This window comes from Chrysochloris asiatica, unplaced genomic scaffold (genome assembly GCF_000296735.1).
Source record: "Chrysochloris asiatica unplaced genomic scaffold, ChrAsi1.0 scaffold00282, whole genome shotgun sequence".
In the NCBI taxonomy this organism is placed as follows: domain Eukaryota; kingdom Metazoa; phylum Chordata; class Mammalia; order Afrosoricida; family Chrysochloridae; genus Chrysochloris; species Chrysochloris asiatica.
Window position 1 is genome coordinate 728,924 of NW_006408800.1, and position 21,410 is coordinate 750,333.

General features: G+C 41.5%; 1 protein-coding gene and 1 pseudogene across 2 annotated transcripts in view; both read right to left on the minus strand.

Moving 5' to 3' along the window:
- The window catches only part of PCSK6 (proprotein convertase subtilisin/kexin type 6), a 358,296-nt gene that overhangs the window by 112,367 nt on the left and 224,519 nt on the right, over window positions 1-21,410 (minus strand). For both annotated transcript variants that reach the window (XM_006874527.1, XM_006874526.1), the window contains exons 9-11: window positions 10,530-10,630; window positions 8,081-8,184; window positions 2,622-2,739 (exon numbers count right to left, since the gene is read on the minus strand). In XM_006874527.1, the coding sequence (XP_006874589.1) occupies window positions 2,622-2,739; window positions 8,081-8,184; window positions 10,530-10,630 (323 nt within the window). The remainder of the gene's footprint in view (window positions 1-2,621; window positions 2,740-8,080; window positions 8,185-10,529; window positions 10,631-21,410) is intronic.
- LOC102836538 lies at window positions 13,737-14,323 on the minus strand (annotated as a pseudogene).

Below are 21,410 nucleotides of genomic sequence, written 5' to 3' on the forward strand. Positions count from 1 at the left end.
GAGAGAGAGAGAGAGAGAGCACTCTGGTAGCGTGGTGGTTACAAATTGGGCTGTGAACCGCAAGGTCAGCAGTTCAAAACTACCAGCTGCTCCACGGGAGAAAGACGAGGCTTTCTGCTCCCATAAAGATTTACAGCCTTGGAAACCCTGTGCAGGGTCGCTATGGGTAGGAACCAACTCGACGATACATAACAACAATGTTGTTTTTGTTGTTAAGTGCCATTGACAATAACAACATATATACATACATATAGTCCTGTGGTGCTGTAAGATAAGCACTAGACTGCTATCCTCAAGGTGAGCGGTTCAAACCCACCAGCTGCTCCTCAGAACCCTATACAAGATCACTATGAGTCGGAATGGACTCCATGTCACTGAACTAAATATATGTTCTTGTTGTGATTATGTGCAATTGAGTCCATTCTGACTCATACAGATCCTGTACAGGGTTTCCAAGGAGTGGCTGGTGGGTTTGAACTGCCAGCCTTGCGATTCAAACCAACCTTGTGGTCCAGTGTTTCTTCTACAGCACCACACCAGAACTGTATATACACAGCTGTTGTTAGGTGTCATCAAGTTGGTTCTAATTCACAGCAACCCTGTATATGGTTTTTGAAAAGTAACTGCTGGGTTTGAACTTCTGCCTTTGTGATTAGCAGTTAAGTCTCTGGTAGCGTAGTGATTATGAATCGGGCTGCTAACCCCAGGGTCAGCAGTTTGAAACTACCAACTGTTCTGCAGGAGAAAGATGATGCTTTCAGCTCCCTTAAAGATTTACAGCCTGGGAAACCCTGTGCAGGGTTGCTATGAGTCAGAACAGACCTAATGGCACATAACAACAATAACAACCTACAATGTCACACCAGGACTCCATATATGTATCAAGATATACTCACATACAGTGAAATATATATATATATATATATATATATATATATATTCACTTTAGCTTAGCTTTTTGGGTTTTTTTGAAAAAACACTCAGGCATATATAATAATTTACACCACCAAAGGGCACATTCTGCAAGTCTGACTCCTGGCTGCCAGCTTTCAGTCCCTCTATTTCCATGAATCTAGGGTCCTCAGCTGCTCCTCTCAATGTCCCCATCTCTGCCTCCATCTCTGGTGTCACTGCTTCTCTGGATAACGTCTCACGTTCTGCGTGTGCTCTTCTCCCTTCATGGTCCTAGGGTTCTTTGTTTCTGGACTATAAGATTAACTATCCCATCCACTGTTTTTGTTACAAAACTTCTACCTTTACTATTGTGACAGTTGCAATTAGTCATGATAACAATTACTCACTATTGAATCATAAGAATATTATCCCCATTTCTTTTATCCAGACTCATCTAGACAAGATGAAAACTGTTCAGTGAGGACTCTTTCTTCCACCACACACTCTTAAACTAAACTCCCTCTTGAAACCTTGTAAGCCAGTCACTTTGTGTCTCCATTGCCCCCTCATTTTAGGTAGCCAATGTTTAAGTTGCCCGTCCCTATCTACCCTATGTACAGAGGTACACTGATACTTCATGTGAAGACTCCTTCCATCTCTGTTGGTATTTAGAGTTACTACCTCCATGGGTATAGGTCAAGTTCATCAAATTGTAGCAATTCACCTTTATTTCCTTTATCATTTTTTTTTTTAATCTTTCACTATTCAGGTTATGATTTTCAAGCCATCGAGGCTAGGTCAAATGGGTACTATCTGCAAGTTTGGGTGTTCTTGTGTGTCTCCCCTCACTTCATATCAGCTGGATGCTTCACTCTCAGTTCTGGCTCTCTGTGGGTAAGTCCTTGTCCATGGGCTCAAGTGTCCTCATCCCTCACCACACTTTGGACCAACCAGCCCTTCCTCTTCTCTCTCTCATCTCCAGGTCAACCGGATTCAATAGACTGGGGTTGAACTCAGCACATTTCTTCATTGCTGCCTTTCCCCCTCTTCCTCCTCTTGTGGTCACCAACAAGCGTACATGCCTGCTCATGTGTTCCTTTGAGTTTCAGTTTTGGAGTCAAACCCACTTTCAAGCCACTCCTTGGAAACCCTGTACAAGGTCACTGTGAGTTGGAACCGACTCAACGACACCTAACAATACATCTATTGTTGTTGTCTTTACAACAACAGCAAGAACAAAAGTAAAGAAGAAAGTGCATGAGGGCCGATGGGAGTGAGGCAGAGCAGGGCAGGTGCTAATGCTCCTGGCAGGCCCTGGATTCAAACCTCAGGCCTCAAAGCCTACCCAATGGCCACGCCTCCTCATTTCCATGGGGTGTGGCATGCAGATCCCTAGTTGGCTGGCTATGCTCATGACTGCGGATGAGAATTCAACACGAGGTTCAGGGACAGGCTGAGCACTGACCTCCCTATCCTGGAACAATCTACAGCAAATGGGGCAGAAGTCTCAAGAGGGTCCTGGAGTAAGAAAACATTCCTTTCCAAGCTGCATAATCCCTAAGAGAGCATGCAGACATGTGTACACCCACAGCCATATGTATACATACACATGATCATGTGCATATGTACAGGAACCTGTGTGTAATTCTTCACCCATACCTTCTAGGAGAGCTAAGTCCAAACAGTTGATGTCCGCAAGCTCCTTGGGTGCTGGAGCCAAACCTTACCTGGGCCTCCTGTCCACCGCGGCGAGGCATTTGTGCTGGGAGGGGACAGCTTTCCATTTCTTCGCTTCCATCACAAGAGCTTCTGCATCCACCAAGCCAAAGCCATACAGATGGCTAACTGGAAAGACAGGGGCTTCAGACCAGGCCTGCCTCTATTCTCTTCGGGAAGAGGGCAAGGCTGGGCTCCGCACTCTGTTGTGCTCCCACACCAGTTTAGGGACCAGCAGACCCTATTGACAGTTCTCACACCCTCTGCTGAGGGAGCACTCCTTGGCAGGACCAATGTGCCAAGGGCTGCTTGTCCAAGCTGCTGTATTTTCTCTCTGAGCTAAACTCCTTCCCTGTAGGACTAAGGGTCAGGAGAAGAAGTGTGGAGAGGGTTAGCTGCTATTGGGTCAGCTCCTGGGTCATGGAGATCTCATGCACAACAGAATGAAACCTTGCCCAGTCAAGTTTGATCCCTATGACTGGCTGTGACTGGACCATTGTAATCCATAGGGTTTTAGCAAATAGATCACCAGGTCTTTCTTCCTAGTGTCATAGTTTATAAACTCTTCTGAACCTATTCCACATCATAGCGACACTTAAGTCTCCACTGACTGATGGGTAGTGACAGTGCAGGAGGTGTTGCAGACTGCAGGTATTGGGGTGTTGAGGACCAGTGTCATGGACGAAAATCCAGCACGTGGCTGAACTCAGACTTGCTGGCCAGAGACCCTGTGGGCTCAAGGAAGTAACCTCCGGACGTCCCGGATTCATTGGCTTTTATGAACTCACTGTGGGGCTAGCTCTGTATAATTCTCTTTAGCCCTATTAATTCACTCTATGCTTTGAACCCCTGTAACTGTAGCCTCTGAGAAAATGTTTTTTTAATGTGTCTCTCTCAATGTCTCCACTATATTGGCAGTGCTTAAGGTGTTCTGGGAACAAATCTCTCTGAGGAACAGACTCTGGCCACTGGGGCAAGCTTGTCCAAACTGTTCTTTATCAAATTATTTAGTTATGTTTGATATTAACTTAATACATGAGCCCTTGATACCCATGGTCAAATATTAAACTGCTCCTAAAGCCGAGACTGTAAAAAGCTCCAAAAACAAGTTTGCTGGGAAGTTCCAAAAGCCAAGTTTCCCCAAGGTGTAGTCTGGGGTTTTGTCCTAAGAATAATAGGTGTCTGCCTTCTCAGATAGCCCCCAGGTGCAAAACCATTCAGCTAGGCATCTTGCTTTCTCTTGCAAATCTCAGCCAGGCAGCTGACTCAGCGGGACTCCTCCCAATCCTTTTCACCTTCCCCCATCCGAGATTAGGTGCTATAGGTATGTTAATTAGGCTTGAGAAACCAAGTTGCTGCCCTGGGATTCGAACCTGAAAAGTGCCATGTAATAATTGCTTGAATTTCTGGAAAATTAAGGATGTTAGATTATCAAGACAATTTGTGATGTATGTTCTAGAATTTGATTCCTGTAAATCATTGTGTCCTGTGTTGAACGATTAATCACATTTCACTTCTGTACCCCATCTTAACAAACCCTGCCTTCCTTTGTGTAAAGCTCCTCCCCGAAATAAAACGGGGGCGCAGACAGAAGCCCGCGTGCCTGCATGCGTTACGACTGGCATGCGAGGCTTTACAGCTGGCAAGGCATGCGTTAAGGTTTGCAGGGCAGTGCTTTACTGCCTGCAGGGGCCATGATGCCGGTAGTCCAGGGTCTGCCCGCCAGTGTCACATCCACTCTGGTTTCGGGGTGTTTTGTGTTCTCTCTCTTTGCGTCTTTGTGTGTATTCTTTCTCTATCTCTGTCACCGCCAGATCTTCCAACTTCTTGAACCAAACCCCTTTGTCGAGGCCGGTCCTCGTCAAGGAGGTGCATTTATCAGGAGCTGAATCCAGGGCTCCCGCATGGAAGGTGAGAACTCAACCACTAAAGCACCACTGACCAGAGAGGGTCTTGTTGTTAGGTGCCATCAAGTTGGTTCCAACTCATAGTGACACTATGCATAACAGAACATTGCCAGGTCCTGTGCCAATCATTGCTACACTTCAGCCCATTACTGCTACCACTGTGCTGATCCATCTCATTGGGGTCTTCCTCTTTTTAACTGATCCTATACTTTACCAAGCATGATGGCCTTCTCTAGGGGCTAGTTCCTCCTGAGGATATGTCCAAAGTATGAGAGACAAAGTCTGGCCTTGCTGGATTCCAAGGAGCACTCTGGTTGTACTTCTTCCAACACAGATCTGTTAATTCTTCTGGAAGTTCATGGTCCTTTTAATATTCTCCTCTAATTTTTGCATCAATTTTTTTATGGTCTTCCTTATTTATTGTCTAACTTTCACATGCATATGACGCCATTGAAAATGCCATGGGTTGGGTTAAGCACTCTTTAGTCCTCAAACTGACATCTTTGCTCTTGAACACTTTAAAAAGGTCTTGCGCAGATTTGCCAAATGCAGTATGTCCTTTGATTTCTTGACTGCTGCTATGAGTGTTTATATGTAATGAAGGCAAGCAAAATGAAGTCTTTGACAGCTTCAATCTTTTCTCCATGTATCATCGTGTTATTTATTAGTTCAATGGTAAGGATTTTTGTTTTCTTTACATTGCAACCTATAGTAAAGGCTGTGGTCATTGATCTTCATCAGTAAGTATTTTAAACAAGGTTAGCTTGTCATGATACACAAGTCGAAAGCTTTTGCAAAGTCATTAAAGCACAGTTAAACATCTTTTGGTTATTCTCTGCTTTCAGCCAAGATCCATCTTATGGCAGCAATGATAGCCCTTGTTCTATGTCCTTGTTTGAATTTGGCTTAAATCTCTGGCAGTTCCCTATCGATGTACTGTTGCAGCCATTTTTTTAATTATCCTTATCAAAAATTGTCTTGCATATGATATTAATGATACTGTCCAGTGATTTCCACATTCCACTGGTCACCTCTCTTTGCAATGGGCACAAGTATGAATCTTTTCCAGTCAGTAGCTGTATTCCAGATTTCTTGACATCGATGCCTCCAGTGCCACATTAGTTTGTTGAAAGATTTCAATTTTTTTCCATCAATTCCAAGAGCCTTGTTCTTTGCCAGTGTCTTCAGTGCACCTTGGTGTTCCTCCTTTAGGATCCTTGACTCTTGGTCATATGGTACGTACTGAAATTGTTAAACATAGACCGTTTCTTTTTGGTATCGTGACTCTATATTCCTTCCATATTCTCTTGATGTTTTCTGAATCATTCAAAAATTTTCCCATAGAATTTTTCAATATTCCAAGTGGAGACTTGAATTTTTTCTTCAGTCTTTTCAGTTCTAATGCCGGGTCTTTGCACAGTCCATTATAATGCTTGACTTTGTCTTTGCAAGTCAAAGTCAGCTGGCCTTCGGGATTTTCTGTTCAGCTTTTTACCTCATTTATCCTATTTGCTCTAGCATCTCTACACTACAGAACAATTTTCAGAGTCTCTTCTGACATCCATTCTGGTCTTTTCTTGTCATCTTCTTAAAGATCTTTTGCTTTCTTCTTGTATGATGTTCTTGATGTCATCTCACAGCTCTCTCATCTTTGGTCATTCATTAAATCTGTTCTTCAGATGTTCTCTAAATTCAGTTGGGATGTGTTCAAGGTTATAATTGGGCTCCTACAGACTTATTTGCATTTTCTTCAGCATCAGCCTAACAATTGATGGTCTGTTCCACAATCTGTCCCTGGCCTTCTTTTGGCTGATGATATGGCACTTTCCTGCCGTCTCTTTCCACAGATGTAGTCAATTTGTTTTCTGTGTATTTTATCAGGTGAGGTCCACGTGCACAGTCATCTATGATGTTGTTTTAAAAAGGTATTTGCAAATGCATAAGGTTTTCAGTGGCTACACCTTCAGAACTAGTTGGTCTCCTTCCTTAGTCTGGAAGCTCAGCTGAAACGTGTGCATGATGGGTGCCACGCTGGGATTTAAAATACCTGTGGCAGAGCTTCTAGCATCACAGCCACGTGCAAACCACCAGAGTCTGAGACACTAACATATAAGTGGTGGGGAGAGGGTCTTGCACTGCCTTTTAGGAGATGCAGACAGGTTTCCTTACATTAGAGGGAGTTTTTGCCACTTGCAATTCCTGATTCTTAAAATAGAATAGAAAAAACAAAACCTGAGAGCCTCTTGGTCTATGAGACCACAGAGAATGAGATACACAAGAAAATAAGTTTGTGTCTATCTTTTTTGCCATCTTCTTTTCCTGATGCATTCCCAGGATGTTTGGAGAAAGCACATCATTAACGCAAAGACAGTGAATGCATGTGAACTTGCCTGATCCAATGTTTAATTTGGCCACAGCAGGAGAATTTCAAAGTTGAATTTAATCAGCAGGGTCAAGAACCAGATACAATCTATCTTCCTATTTAATTAGGCCAAAACTGAAATGAAGCTCAGCTCTTGTTACAGCCCACTACCACCACCACCATCCCTGCAATATACAGGATCATTAGACCCATCTATGGCCTCCCTGTGAAAAGGAATGGCCTTTGGAACTGACTATAATAATACTTGACCTATAATTTACAATACTGGTTTCAGGTATGGGATCAAAATAGTTGGATCTGGGCTTCAGAAAAGGGAAAAAATACTCTCCCTAACATACCATGGATGAAGATAAATCTCCTTCAATATCTCCGGTAAGAAGCCAAACAAACAGAACCAGTGGCAAAGACCTATAGTTACTGACCACATTTTTCTACCAGTTCCAGGGACGCTTGAGTAGGCAGGCTGTAAGACATGACTGAGGGTTGATCTCATGGCACAAGGGTCTACATCAAGCAGGACTAGGGATGGGGGCCCTGCTGCCTGGATCATACCCAGATACAGCTACCCATTGAGATACTCTCACAACACAGGAGCTTGCTGACAGAAGTTTTATAGTTAGAAAGTACCTTACACAACTACCTCAACATCTTCATTGCACACACAAGGAACTAAAAGCTAGTTTTAAACATCACAGCACTATTCAGGGAAAGAGTGAAGCTGCCCTTAAGTGGCACACAAGCAAATGTTGCTTTTCATCATTCTGGTTTGTTTTCGTGTGCATTAGAAACAACATCACTAACCATCAGACTCATGAGTAAATAGGTGTAATACAATTTCCTTTTAAGATACATTTCTCTAAGTTAAAAAATGTGGTTGGTAAGCAGTAAGTGGCAAATGGCATGGAGCTCAGGAAACCTGGACTCTAAAGACTTCCAGTTTCTTTCTTAATGCTCAAGCAAGGCTTCAGGGTATTTTTGTATTCTTTAAATTTTATTTATTTTCCTGTTGCTGAACAGGGAAATTGTCTTAAGTTTCTGCATTCTGGTGATACACAACTAATATGATTTGGGGATCTTTTTTTGGGGGTAGATTCCTACTACCCCTTAGTATGGGTTCTACCAGGTCCCTGAGGGCTAGGCAGTGTGTGGTGACATGCCGGTCCCTCCCAGACCACCGCACCTTTGTGACCAGCGCCGTTGACTTTCCAGTCGTTTGCCTTCAGGTGGGCTGGCCTGGATGTCTTCACCAGTAGGTGCTGGACGTCTCTCCAGGTTAACTGGTTGCTGTGATGATACAATGTTAGACTGGTCAGACAGTGACAACCATATGTGCCCATCCGAGATGGCGCATGGGGAGGCTGCCCTCTAGTCAGGACTCGAGTGGATCCCTTTGGCCCCTGGCTGCATTCCTTAGCAGTGGCTTCTTTCACAACCTCTTTGTACAGGATAGTTTCCAGCAATTAAATCTTGAAATAAAATAGTACAATGGAGGGCCTGAAATCGCCAACCATTAAAAACCAATTCTTGTTGCCAAGCTTTGCTGTCATTTGGACAAGAAAGTTTGGAAGTATAAAGAACGGGATTTTTAACATTCTTGAAAATATTTATGAAATATCTAGGAAGCTATTCTCCATTCTATGTGCTCCAAGGGGGTAATGGCTAAGTGCACAGGTGTTGACTGAAAGGTCATTGGTTAGAACCCAGCATCACTCTGCACCAGAAAAGACTTGAGGATCTGCTTCCATAAAGATGACAGAAAGGAAACCCTAAGGGGTATTTCTACTCTCGGTAACAGGATTTGACTTAATGGCACATGGTCACAATAACAACATTCTTCACTATAATGAAAAGATGCTACGGTGCACAGAGGAATGCTTGGACCACAGTCTGACCAGACCCTGCACACTTCCAGCTGGCCTCCTTGCCATCTCCCAACCTCCTTTCATCCATCCAATTCCCAGGCCTTTGCCTGATACAGGTTGACCACCATTGTCTTCTAATTCACCATCCTTACTGCAAGCTTCCAGGCCACCCTTATGTCTACAGGAGGATTCTGGAGCCCTGAGCAGCTAAAAGCCTTGCACTTGGTCAAGGAACAGTCAAGGGCATGGGCTTTAGGGTTAAGTCGGAACAGATGTGTGGCTACACCACCTGTGAGTGTGTGATCTCAGTACGTGAGTCAGTGGGGCCCACAGAGTGAGGGAGGAAGGCTTGGAATTTATGGGCCATGGAGACTGGGCTTTGACTAGGACAGACAGGGCACATTTCATTGTGAGGAAATCCTTTTTTTTTTTTTCTCTAGCAATAAAACCACAAATATTATTGTATGAAAAATACAATTAAGAAATGGTTTTAAAATGTGTTTTTTTGCCTTTTTTTTTAAATTGGTAAGGAGTCCCAAGACTGCCCCAAATGATAGGACCAGTTTTTGACAATTCTTACACATGAAGGTCTTTCTTCATTCTCATTACATACTGGCTACAGACCCTCCTGGCATCTTCTGGTAGTTTCTCCACCCAGTTTCCTTCCACAAGTGGACAGATCTAGAATGCAACTCTGAACACATAAGCAGCTAGCTAAACGCTGAGATGTGTTAACTGCAATCTCCAAATCTGTAACACTAGACCTTGAGGCTCCCTGGATATAATTTGTTCCTTACGTGTCCACTTCTAGGGGAACGTGGTGACTCCATACGATAAGCCCTGGACTGAAAACCACAAGGTCTGTGGTTCAAGCCCACCAGCTACTTGGCTGAAGAAAGTTGAGGCTTTCTGCTCCTGCAAAGATATAATAAGCCTCAGAAACCCTATGTGGGGTTGCTGTGAGTCCATACCGACTAGAAGGCACTTCAGAATAACAACAGGTTTACAATGCTATAAGCTGTTTTCAAAAGAGGTTAACTGGTTTGGCCACCTGTAAATCCTGAGTCACCAAGAGAGTAACTATCAGGGCTTCCTTGTGGCCACAAGGCTAACGTTACTTAGGCAATGTGGCATGAAGCAGGATTTGTTTTCTGCTTAGTTTTAAGTAACAGAATTCCTTGCATATTTCCAATCAGGATGGGAAAAATACAGAACAATGAATCATTAAATATGTGAATGCAACTTTCCACACAAGTAACTGATTATTTAGACTTTTCAAAAAAGCCCCAGGACACAGAAGCCAATGTCCTGCAAATGCAAATGATCCAGCTGTTCTTTTGTAGCATTTGAGCTGTGCTCCTGCCTTCTGCAAATCAACATGCAAACACACATAATTACAAGTATCTAAGCTTCTTAAATATTTGAATATTCTTTATGAAACATTTGAAACTTCAGCTGTGACCAATGGCTACAGCAAATGGCCAGGTTGTGGAATTTACTTTGACCTTTATGCCTAGTTTACAGTTAACTTTTATTTTCTTTGACCCATCCACACAGTAACAACTTGGGAGTTCTCATTTGGCTTACAACAGACAAAACATCAACATTTTATTAGCAATTTATCAATGAAAGTTAGCCAAGGGAAGCTTTCAGCAGGACTGGTGTGCACTGCAGAATGAGAAGCAGGTGTCCAGCCCCATATGGTCTGAAAAGGGCAGGAGACTGTGGGCATCAGTCACTAAAAGAAGGGAGAGGAGTGGGACTTACTTTGCTTCTAAAGCCAAGGCGATGATGCCCGCCACCATGGGGGCTGAGACTGAGGTCCCTGTGTGGCCATCGGTGCAGCGCTGACGCAGGTCCGTGGTGACCTGGGCAAGAGGACGATGGGAGAGAGGCTAGCTCAGCTCTTAGGAGGCTCAGCAGTTACTCAAGGTGCTGCTCAGCGGCCAGAACAGGTATTGCACAAACACATCTTAGCAAACACAGGCTTCAGAAATAACTGGAACTCTCTGCTAAACTGCTTTGCTCTCATAAGCAAGATGTGAGCCACCAGCTGGCAAGAACGTAATTACTCGGCATGAACTTTGAGAACAGATAATGTCATTTCATCAAAACCATAGAAGTGCAAGCCCAGGAATGACGGCGAAATCAAGATGATACAAAGAAGGTTCTCCAAATCCTCCAGGGTCTCCTGGCATTGTACTTTCCTCACTATTGCCAGGAGAGTCACCACGCACTAAACCATCTGGCAGCCTTCACGCATGATCCCTTTGCAACCCTCATGACCTTAGAGCAGCTAGAAATGTATTGAGTGACCCCAAAGAGCATTTCTGCCTTGGCTACAGGGTTACAGACCAGGTTCTTCAATAGAAAGAGTTGTCTTAAGCTGGCAAGTTTGTGGCAATTTGCTATAGTGATTAGTGGGTGGTTGTGTGCTGTGGAGTCATTTCTGACTCACAGTGAACCTGTACAAGGTTTCCAAGGCTGTAAATCATTATGGGAGAAGAAAGCCTCATCTTTTCCTTTCGTAGCAGCTGGCAGATTTGAACTACTGACCTTATAGTTAGCAACGCAGTTCTCATAATCTACTATGCTGCCAGGGCTCCATAATTTGTTACAGTACCAGCAGGAAACCAATATATTCACTATTAGGGGCTGAATCGTGTCCTCCAAGAAAAGTGTTGTAACCCTTTACTTCTATACCTGTGGATGGAGTCCTGGTGAGGTGCTGTGGGTTAATGCGCTGGACTGCAGTATTGATTTGAATGTCAAGGTCGGTGATTCAAGTTCACCAGCTGCTCCTCAGAAATCCTATAGAGGGTCACTATGGGTCTTACATGTGAGGGCCTTTCTTCATTCCCATTATACATTGGCTACAGATCCTCTTTGCACTTAACATATCTGTGGTTATAATCCCATTGGAGAATGGGTTGTCTCGGCTATGTTAATGAAGTGTGAGGAGTGTAGGGAGTCTTCAGTAAGTCCCTTGTGAGATAATGGAACCACTAACCAAGCAGAAAAGGTGGAAGAGAGATGTCAAGCCACAGAAAGATTGCCAAGAATAAAAGCTTAATGCGATCAGGATCTTCCTCCAGAGTTGGCAGGGAGACAGCTTCTCCTAGAACCAGCAATCTGAGTTTGGACTTCTAGCCTCCGAGATGGATTGGTACAATGGCAGCAGTGATGGGCTCAAATGCAACAATGATTGTGAGGTTGGCGCAGGACCATTCAATGTTTTGTTCTATTGTGCATAGGGTCACTATTAGTTGGTACCAACTCAATGGCTCCTAACAACAACAACAATACCAACAACAAACTGTGAGAGAATACATTTCTAATTTTAAAAGCCTCCTACTTGTGGTATTTCTGTATGGCAACACTAGACTACTAAGACAGAATTTTGTACCAGCTGGAACAGATATTTGAAATGTGAAAGTGATTTTGGAATTGAAAGTTTACAGAGCAAATAAGTTTTCCATTCAACAATTTATGCAGCACATTTTGTGTCTCAACAGTTGTCATCATTTCAATGTGACAGGACTCTTCCCTGTTTCTACTTGTCCATCTTTCCTGCCCCTTCCTGACTTCTGAACTCGGTTTTTGGACAAATGTTGCTCTTTGGATCACATGTGGTTGATTATTCTGAGGAACATGTTCCTCACAGGTACTACTCTTTCCTTTACTGGGCTATTGTGTGGCTGAGAGGTGACTGCTGGGTTTGAAGGGTGACTTGAGGGTTCCAGCAGTCTATCAGACTAGGAAGCCTGTTTTGTTTTGTTTTTATGATTTTGAATTTTGTTCTACATTTTTATCCTATTCTGTCCAGGCCTTCTACTGTGATCCTGATCACAGTTGTTGGTAGCTGGACACCATCAAGTTATTTTCGTCTCAGCCTAGAGGAGGCTGTGGTTTGTGTGATCCATCAGTCCTTTGGACTATTTATTTCCTTGAATCTCTGAATTTCTTCTCTCTTCTTTGCTCCAGTGGGAAAAGACCAATAGTTCTATCTTAGATGGTCACTCACAAGCTTATAAGACCCTACTCACTACTCAATAAAGTAGGATGTAGAACATTTTGTTAAAATGAACTACATTATGCTGATTGAACTAGGGGTCTCCCAAGACCATGATGCTAAGTCTTCAAGGCCAGTGACTCAGACCCTCAATGTGTTTGGATATAGCTAAGTTTGCATAACTTTGCCCCTCGTAATGCTCTATTATACACCTGGACACATTTGTAGGACACACAAATACCTATGTAGAAATAATCTCTGCCATATGCACATATGCTTGTGGGTGTGCTCCTGTGTGTACCACACACCTGGTTTAGCTTACACATTTACATATGTATTCACTTGTAAATGCCTGTTTGCTATTAGTGCTATTGAAAGGCTGCATATTTACCATTGTTGCCTTTTATTCTTGTATGCCTCCCGGTGTTTTCCTTGGTACTAAGCTTCCCCTTTTTGTATACACTCACTTCACCCAAGTTAACACGCGTCTATTACCTAATGAAATTCCCTCCTTCACCCTCCCATCCCAGGTGACTGACCATCAAAGAATGTTTCTTTCTGTGCATAAACCTTTTCTTGACTTTTAATAAGAGTAGTTTCATACATGGAATGTGGTGGCTCATACAATAAGCACTGGACTGCAAACTACAAAGTACATGATTCAAGCCTGCCAGCTGCTCCACAGAAGATTAAAATAACTGTAGAAACCCTAAATAGTGTCACTACAAGTCAGAACCAACTTGAAGCACTTAACAACAACAGTCTCATGCAATATTTGTCCTTTTGTAATTGACTTATTGCACTCAGCATAATTCATAATTTGCCCTCCAAATTCATCCATGTTGTGAGATATTTTGCAGATTCATTTTTCTTTTGTAACAGGCAGACAAAGGCTTATTTTAATGAATGACTGAGCTCTATAATTGCCCAGGCCACTATGTACAGACAAGAGCAAAGGAGCACTATTTCTTGGTCTCTTCCTCCTTGGGCACAGTTTTGATAATCTCTTCTTTCTTGTCCTAGAGCCTCTCATCACAGCGCTTGCATGCTTCCTTAGTCTTAAACCTCGGGTCCTCAGCCTGATCAGCCAGGAGCTTCTTGAGGGTCTTGTCTGCCTTCAGCTTGTGGATGTGTTCCAAGAGACTGCTCCCATTCTTAAACATGTTCCCTTTTAGTTTCAGGTACAGGCTGGGGTACATGTGGTGGTCAATCTTAGATTCATAGCATCTCTGAGCAGTGGCACAGAACTCTCATCCTCCTCCACCCAAGTCACCTTTTCGGGCATTTGAGCACTGGCTGTACCCTTTTGCTTACCTATGCTCATGTGCCTGCCTTTCTGGCAAGCTAAGGCATCTGTCTAGCATCGAATCCGAGAATGGACAGTAACAGGCTTGCAGATCATAAGGCCACCTTTGATCAATTTCTGGATTTTCTGACAGGAGTTGACATTGGCAATTTCATTGGACTCACTGGGGTCCAACCAGGTCTTCCTTTTACCACAGCGGAGAACACTGGAGGCAAGCCACTTGTGAAGTCTAAGCAGACTCATGCAGTGGCTGCAGTGACCAAAGGCTCATCAATGATTTTTTAATGCTGCATAGTATTCTATTGGGTGTATGTACCGTAGTGTATTTATCCATTCCTCTGTTGATGAGCACTTGGGGGTTTTCTTCTTTTTGCTACTGTGAATACGCACGAGAGTGCACATATCTATTCATGTCCCAGCTCTTATTTCTCTAGGATATGCACCTAGTAGTTGGATTGTTAGATCATATTATATCTCTGTTCTAATTTTTGAAGGACATTCCTTACCATTTTCCACAGTGGGTGTATCATTGTACAATCTCACCAGCAGTGTATAAGCGTTCCAAACTCCCTACACTCTCACTAGGATTTGCTATTTTCTGTTTTTCTTTGAACTTTGCTATTAATGCTGAGTGCAATGATATCTCATTGTTTTGAAGTGCATCTCTCTAATTGGACTCCTGGTGTAGTGCTGTAGGATAAGCACTGGATTGCTAACAATCCAGAAAGGTTGGAGGATCAGACCCACCAGACACTCCTTGGAAATCCAGTACAGCATCACTATGAGTTGGAACCTACTTGAAGGCACTTACTTAAGAGCAACTGTGAATGATCACAGCATTTTTTCATGAGTTTGTTGGCTGCCTGAATACCATCTTTGGTGAAATGTCTGTTCATGTAATCTTTTATTGTTTTATTGTGAATTATGTGATAGTTTACATGGGAGGACATTAGCTTCACATTGATCTTGTCGTATATTGTTTTCTTGCCATGGTTACAGTCCCCTCCATGCATCATCCATAAACCAAAGGGTATACCCTGCAAGGCTGACCCCCGGTCATCAGCACACAGCCCCTCTCCCTCTCTTGATCTAGAGTCCCCAGCCACTCCATTTCTCCACATCATTATCTCATCTATGCCTCCATCTCTGGAGTCACTGTTTCTCTGGGTAGGGTCCGGCACTCCACTCCTCTCCCTTGATGGTCCCAGCTATGCTAGAAGCTACTTCTGGACTGCAAAGTCAATCACTCCCCTCCTTTAGCTACAAAACGTGTACCTTTACATTTCCAACCCTCACAGTCAGTCCTAATAACAATTATTCACCAAAGTACCACAAGAGACCTATTCCCAACCCGTTTCATCAGCCCTACCCAGACAGATTGGATACTACTCAGTGGAGATTCTACCTTCCTCCATGCCCTCTGGATCTAGGCTCCCTCTTGAAAGCTTGTGAGCCAGTCACTTCTTGCCTTTGTAGCCACGCCATTTTGGGTAGCCAATGTTTAAGTTGCCCATCCCTGCCTACTCTGTATATGGAGGGGGTGGGAATGATCCTTGCTGTAAAGATGAGTTCACTCTTCTGAGCTACTGCATCCAAGGTCATCAAATTGTATCAGATTCCTCTTTTTTTCCTCTTCTTTCTTCTTCTAGTTGAGTTCTGATCATCCAGTCATTGAAGCCAGGTCAGGTGGGTATTATCTGCAAGTGTGGGTGTTCTTGTACATATACCCTCTCTTCTTATCAGTTGGATGCTTTAATCTACCCATTTTTAATTGGGTTATCTTTTTGTTAAAATTTTCTATACATTGCAGATATTAGTCCTTGTCTTGTATGTTATTGGAAAAAAAAAAAAAAAATCTCCCAGTCTTCAGGTTCTCCTTTTTACTCTTTTGGAGAAGTCTTTTGATGCACATAAGTGTTTAATTTTTAGGAAGTCCCAGTTTACCTTTGGAGTTCTGGTGAGGCTGGAGGATATGCTTTGGACAAAGTCAGTTTGAAATGCAAGGTTGGTGGGGTCAAACTCACAAGTCACTCCTTGGAAACCCTATATAGGGTCACCATGAGTAAGAACCAACTCGATGGCACTTAACAAAAATCACACGTTTATCTTCTGCTGTTTGTGCCTTTTTAGTTCTGTTTGATTGATCTTAAATTAGGGCTCCTATGTGTGCCCCTACTTTTTTTTCCTTTCGTGATCTTTATAGTTTTAGGTTTTACATGAGCATGATTTTGCGTATATCTATCTTGATCCATTTGACTTAGTTTTTGTATATGGTGTGAGGCATGGATCCTGTTTAATTTTTCTGAAAATGGATATGTAGTTTTGCCAGCACCACTTTGATGAAATCATTTCATAGACTTAACACATTTTATAAGGTTCAAAGAATACAGGGATAATTTCGAAATAAGGTGTCTCTGGTAGCATAGTGGTAATGAGTAGGGCTGCTAACCTAAAGGCCAGCAGTTCAAAACAACCAGCTGTTCTGTGGAAGAAAGATGAGGCTTTCTGCTCCCGTAAAGATTTACAGTCTGGGAAACCCTACGTAGGGTCTGTATGAGTCAAAACTGACTCCATGGAACACCACCACCACTACCACTATCATGTCTGCATGAGATCCCCAATGGTACCCTGGAGTTTATTTTGATAAGCAGAATGCTTGCAAACAAAAGGAAATCCAAATTTAGTTGATTTTAATAGAGTCTTGGTGTGGTGCTGTAGGATAAACACTGGACTGCTAACTGCAAGGTCTAGTTCAAACCCATCAGCCGCTCCTTGGAAATCTTGTACAAATTCACAATGAATCAGAACAAACTCAACAGCACTTAACAACAACAATTTGTTAATGCTCCACTGTGTTCCTGTGTCTGTTTTGTCTACCATCGTTCTGAGACTGGGAAGCGTGAGGTCTCCTACTTTGTTGTTCTTCTTTAGTAGTGTTTTGCTTATCTGGGGTCTTTGTCCTTTCCATATAACGTTGGTGATTAGATTTTCTATCTGTTTACAGAATCATGATTACATTACATTTATAGATCTCAAGGTATAGTGTTGACATTTTCACAATGCTAAGTCTTCCTATCCATAAGCATGGTATATTCCTCCATTTATAAGGGTCTCTTGGTTTCCTGCAGTAAGTAGTGTTTTGTAGTTTTTATTATATTAGTCTTTCACATTCCTACTTAGGTTTATTACCAAAAAGATGATGTTTTGGGGGTGGGGAAGCTACTGTAGATGGCATTGTTTTCCTATTTGCTTTTCAGAGTTCTTTGGCAGTGTAAAGGAATCCAACTGATTTTTGTATGCTGATTTTGTACACTGCATCTTTGATGAATCCTATCAATTACAGTAGCTTTCTTTTAGAAGCTCTGGGATTTTTATGTATAGGATCATATCATCTGCAAAGAGGGATAGTTTTACTTATTCCTTACCAGTCTGGATATCTTTCTTGCCTTATTCCTCTAGTTAGGATTTTCAATACAATAGTGAGTAAGAGTGGCAGTAAAGGGCATCCTTTTCTGGTTCCTTTTCTCAGGGAAAAGGCTTTCAGTTCTCTCCATAGAAAATAATAATGGTTTTGTGTATACATCCTAAATTTCACTTCTATTCTTATCTTGAAGTCCTGGGATGAATTGTATGATCAGCACTGACTGCTAACCACAAGGTTGGCAGTTCAAATCCACCAGCTATATTCCTTAGAAACCCCGCACAGGGTTGCTATGTGTTGGAATCGACTCAACAGTGCTTAAAAACAACAATTCGTACCTTTTTGAGAGTGTTTGTCAAAAAAGTGTGTAAAATTTTATCAAATCCTTTTTCTGCATGAATGACATGACCATGTGGTTCTTTTCCTTTGTTTTCTTTTTTTATATAGTTGAGTATGTTGATTGATTTTCATAATGTTGAATCACCCTTGCATACCTGGTATGAATCCCACTTGGTCATGATGTATTATTATTTTATAATTTTGTATTGGATTCTATTGACTAGGGTTTTGTTGAAAATTTTTGTATCCAGGTTCATGAGGAATATTAGTCTATAATTTTATTTTCTAGTAGCATTTTCTAGTAGTTTTAGGGTTATGCTTGCTTCATAGAATGAATTACAGAGTATTCCATCCTTTTATATGTTCTAGAATTGTTATCAGTTTTTCTCTGAATGTGTGTGTTAGAATTTTCTAGTGACTTTGTCTGGATAGGGCTTTTTTGTTGTTTTAAGGAGGTTTTTTTTCATGACTTCTTCAATTTCTTCTTTAGTTATAGGTCTATTCTAATTTTGTACCTCAATCTGTGTTAGTTTAGGTTGGTAGTGTGTTTCTAGAAATTTGTCCATTTCTTCTAGGTTTTCAAATTTGTTAGAGTACAGTTCTGGACACTATTCTGATATTATCTCTTATTTCAGTTGGTTCTGTTGTGACATCACCCATTCTAGTCTTATTTTTATCTTCTCCCTCTTTATCTTTGTCACTTTGAACAGAGGTTTGTTGATGGTATTAATCCCTTCAAAGAACCAACTTCTAATCGTGTTAATTCTTTCTATTCTTTTATTGTTTCATTTATTTCTGCTAGAATCTTTATTATTTCTTTTCTGCTTACAGGCTCATTTTGCTGCACTGTTTCTAACTGTTGGGTTAAAGTGTTGATTTTGGTTTTATCTTCTTTTTAGATGAATGGTCTTATTGCTACAAATTGCCTTCAGAGTACTGCTTTTGCTATGTTCCAAAGGTTTTGACATAATGTGTTTTCATTTTTGTTTGTCCCTAAGAGTATTTTTAATTTCTTCTATTACCTACCCAGTGTTTTTAAAGCAGGGTGTTCTTCAGTTTCCATGTAATTGTTTTTTTCTTGTTCTTGCTGCTGTTTATTTATAAATTTATAGCATTGTGATCTAAGAAGATACTTTGTAGTATTTCAATGTTTTAAAAAATTTACTGAGGTTTATTTTATGGCCTAACATATGATCTGTTCTGGAGACTTATGAATGAGTGTTGGAAAAGAATATATACTATGCTGTTATTGGGTTGGAATGTTCTGTATATTTCCATAAGATGCAGTTGGTTGACTGTACTGTGTCAATCTTGTGTATCTGTTGAGTTGCTCTGTCCTTCATTTACAGTGATGTGCTAAAGTCTACTATAATTGTGTGAACTGATTCCACAGCATATAACCACCACCACCACTATTATTGTGTAGTTGTTAATTTTTCTCAATTATGATAGTGTTTATTTTATGTATTTTTTGGAACTATTTCATTGGGTCCATAGATATTTAATAGTTATGCCTTCTTGCTGGATTGACTCTTTAATCATTACATAACATCCTTCCTTGTCTCTTATGTTGGTTTTGCCTGAAAGTCTATTTTTTATCAAAGACTAATAATGCCATTCCTGTTCTTTTCTGGTTGCTGTTTATACATTTTTTCCATCCTTAAATTTTTAGTTTATTTTTATGTTTATGTCTAAGATGCATCTCTTGTAAGCAGTGTATTGATGGGTCATAGTTTCCTATCTGTTCTTCCATCCTCTATGTCTTGACTATCACATTTAAAATATTTATAATATGTGTAATTATTGATAGTTAAGAATTTACTGCTATTATTTTGTTGTTGTTTTTGTTTGTGTATGTGTGTGGTGCTGATGCTTTTTTGTTCCATTTACTCTTCTGTGTTAAGTTATTTTTGTTCATGGATTTTTTTTTTTTCCATTTCCTTTGATGCTGCTGATTTTGTACTTACTGAACTTTTATAATTTTCTATTTTTGTGAGATGGTTGGTTTATTAATTTTCCTTTATGTTGTTGTTGAGTGCCATTGAGTCAATTCCATCCTGTAGCGACCCTGTATAAGGTTTCCAAGGAGCAGCTGGTGAGCTTGAACCATCACCCTTGCAGTTCAAACAACTTTGCAGTCTGACGCATTAGCCCACAGCGCTATACCAGGACTCCCTGAAATTTGCTTTGACTTAATCTTAAGTTTAAAATAGTCTATTTTTTCTTGATATCACTTTAACTTCCTCTCCATATGTAAGTTCTCTAACTATGCCATTTATTCCCTCTTTTTGTTTTGAAGTTGCCATTGTTTACAGATTAAAGTCTCCAATTCCCTATTTTTAGTTTTATAGCTTTATATATTTTTATGAATTCTTTATCTGTGTTGTTTTCTGGGTGATACTGTCATGTGTCTTAATATCAGGTGTCTTACATTGTTGGTTCTCTGTCCAAAGGACTCCATTTAGGATTTCATATAAGGTTGGCCTGGTTTTTACAAATCCCTTAATTTCTGTTTATCTGGAAATGTCTAATTTCACCATTGCATTTGAGGAGCAATTTGCTGGTCATTTGGAGGGCCCTATGTAAGTCTTTTGAATTCCTTATCAGGTAGTTGCTTTATCATTTCTTACTCAGAGAGGTTTTCTAGTTCTTTATTTTGGCCACTTGCTGTATCCACCTTATTTTATTACTTTAGGTGATCTGATACTGTCTGTTGATTTTAAAGCATTAAGATGTTACTGATTTGTTAATTGTATGTTTGTCTGGGGTTCTGGTATGTCACTGTAGGATAAGCACTGGACTGCCAAGCACAAGGTTAGTGGTTCAAACCCACCAGATGTTCCTCAGAAACCCTATACAGGGTCACTATGAGTTGGAAATGACTTATCTGCTACTACTTGTCTGGATTAGTGGGTGAAAAGAATGGGTGAGCAACTGGCACTGCATCTGGGCAGTCTGCTAGTGCTTGGCTGGGTTGTTGGGCATGAGGGGAAAGTGAGTAGCTGTCATCACACAGCAATGGTCTGCCTCTACTCAACTGGGTTGGCAGGGAGGAGGGACAGAGTGAGCAGTAAATACCATGCTGAAGCAACTTGCTAAAACTTGGCAGAGTTTGTGGTGGGAGAAGAGGGTGGCAGTTAGGGCTGGGTAGAGGAAAAAGGAAGCTTGTACTTTGGTCCCATTGGTTGGGGCTGCAGGGATGGGTAGGCTCCTTTGGTTGCTAGGTGAAGGTGGCTACAGCCCATTGGTACAGCCACCAATTGGGACCTTATTTCACTATGGGTAAGTCTATATAATTACTGTATGTCCTACTGTGAATCTCACAAAGTTGTCGTCTCTGGTCCTGACCTAGGATGGCACTTCTTTTCTTCACTGCTGCTAGTCAGGTTCTTCTCCAAGTTAGTGTTCAATGCAAGTTAGTGTTCCGTCTTTATCCTTTCACTTGATGCTCAGGGTTCCAGGATCGTGTTCTGTATTTGTTTTACTTAGTTTTTCAGGTCTTTGCTATAGAGGGATAGCGAGGTTGCCATTTTGGCCAGAAGTCCTGAAAGAGTTTTAAGGTGCCCAGCA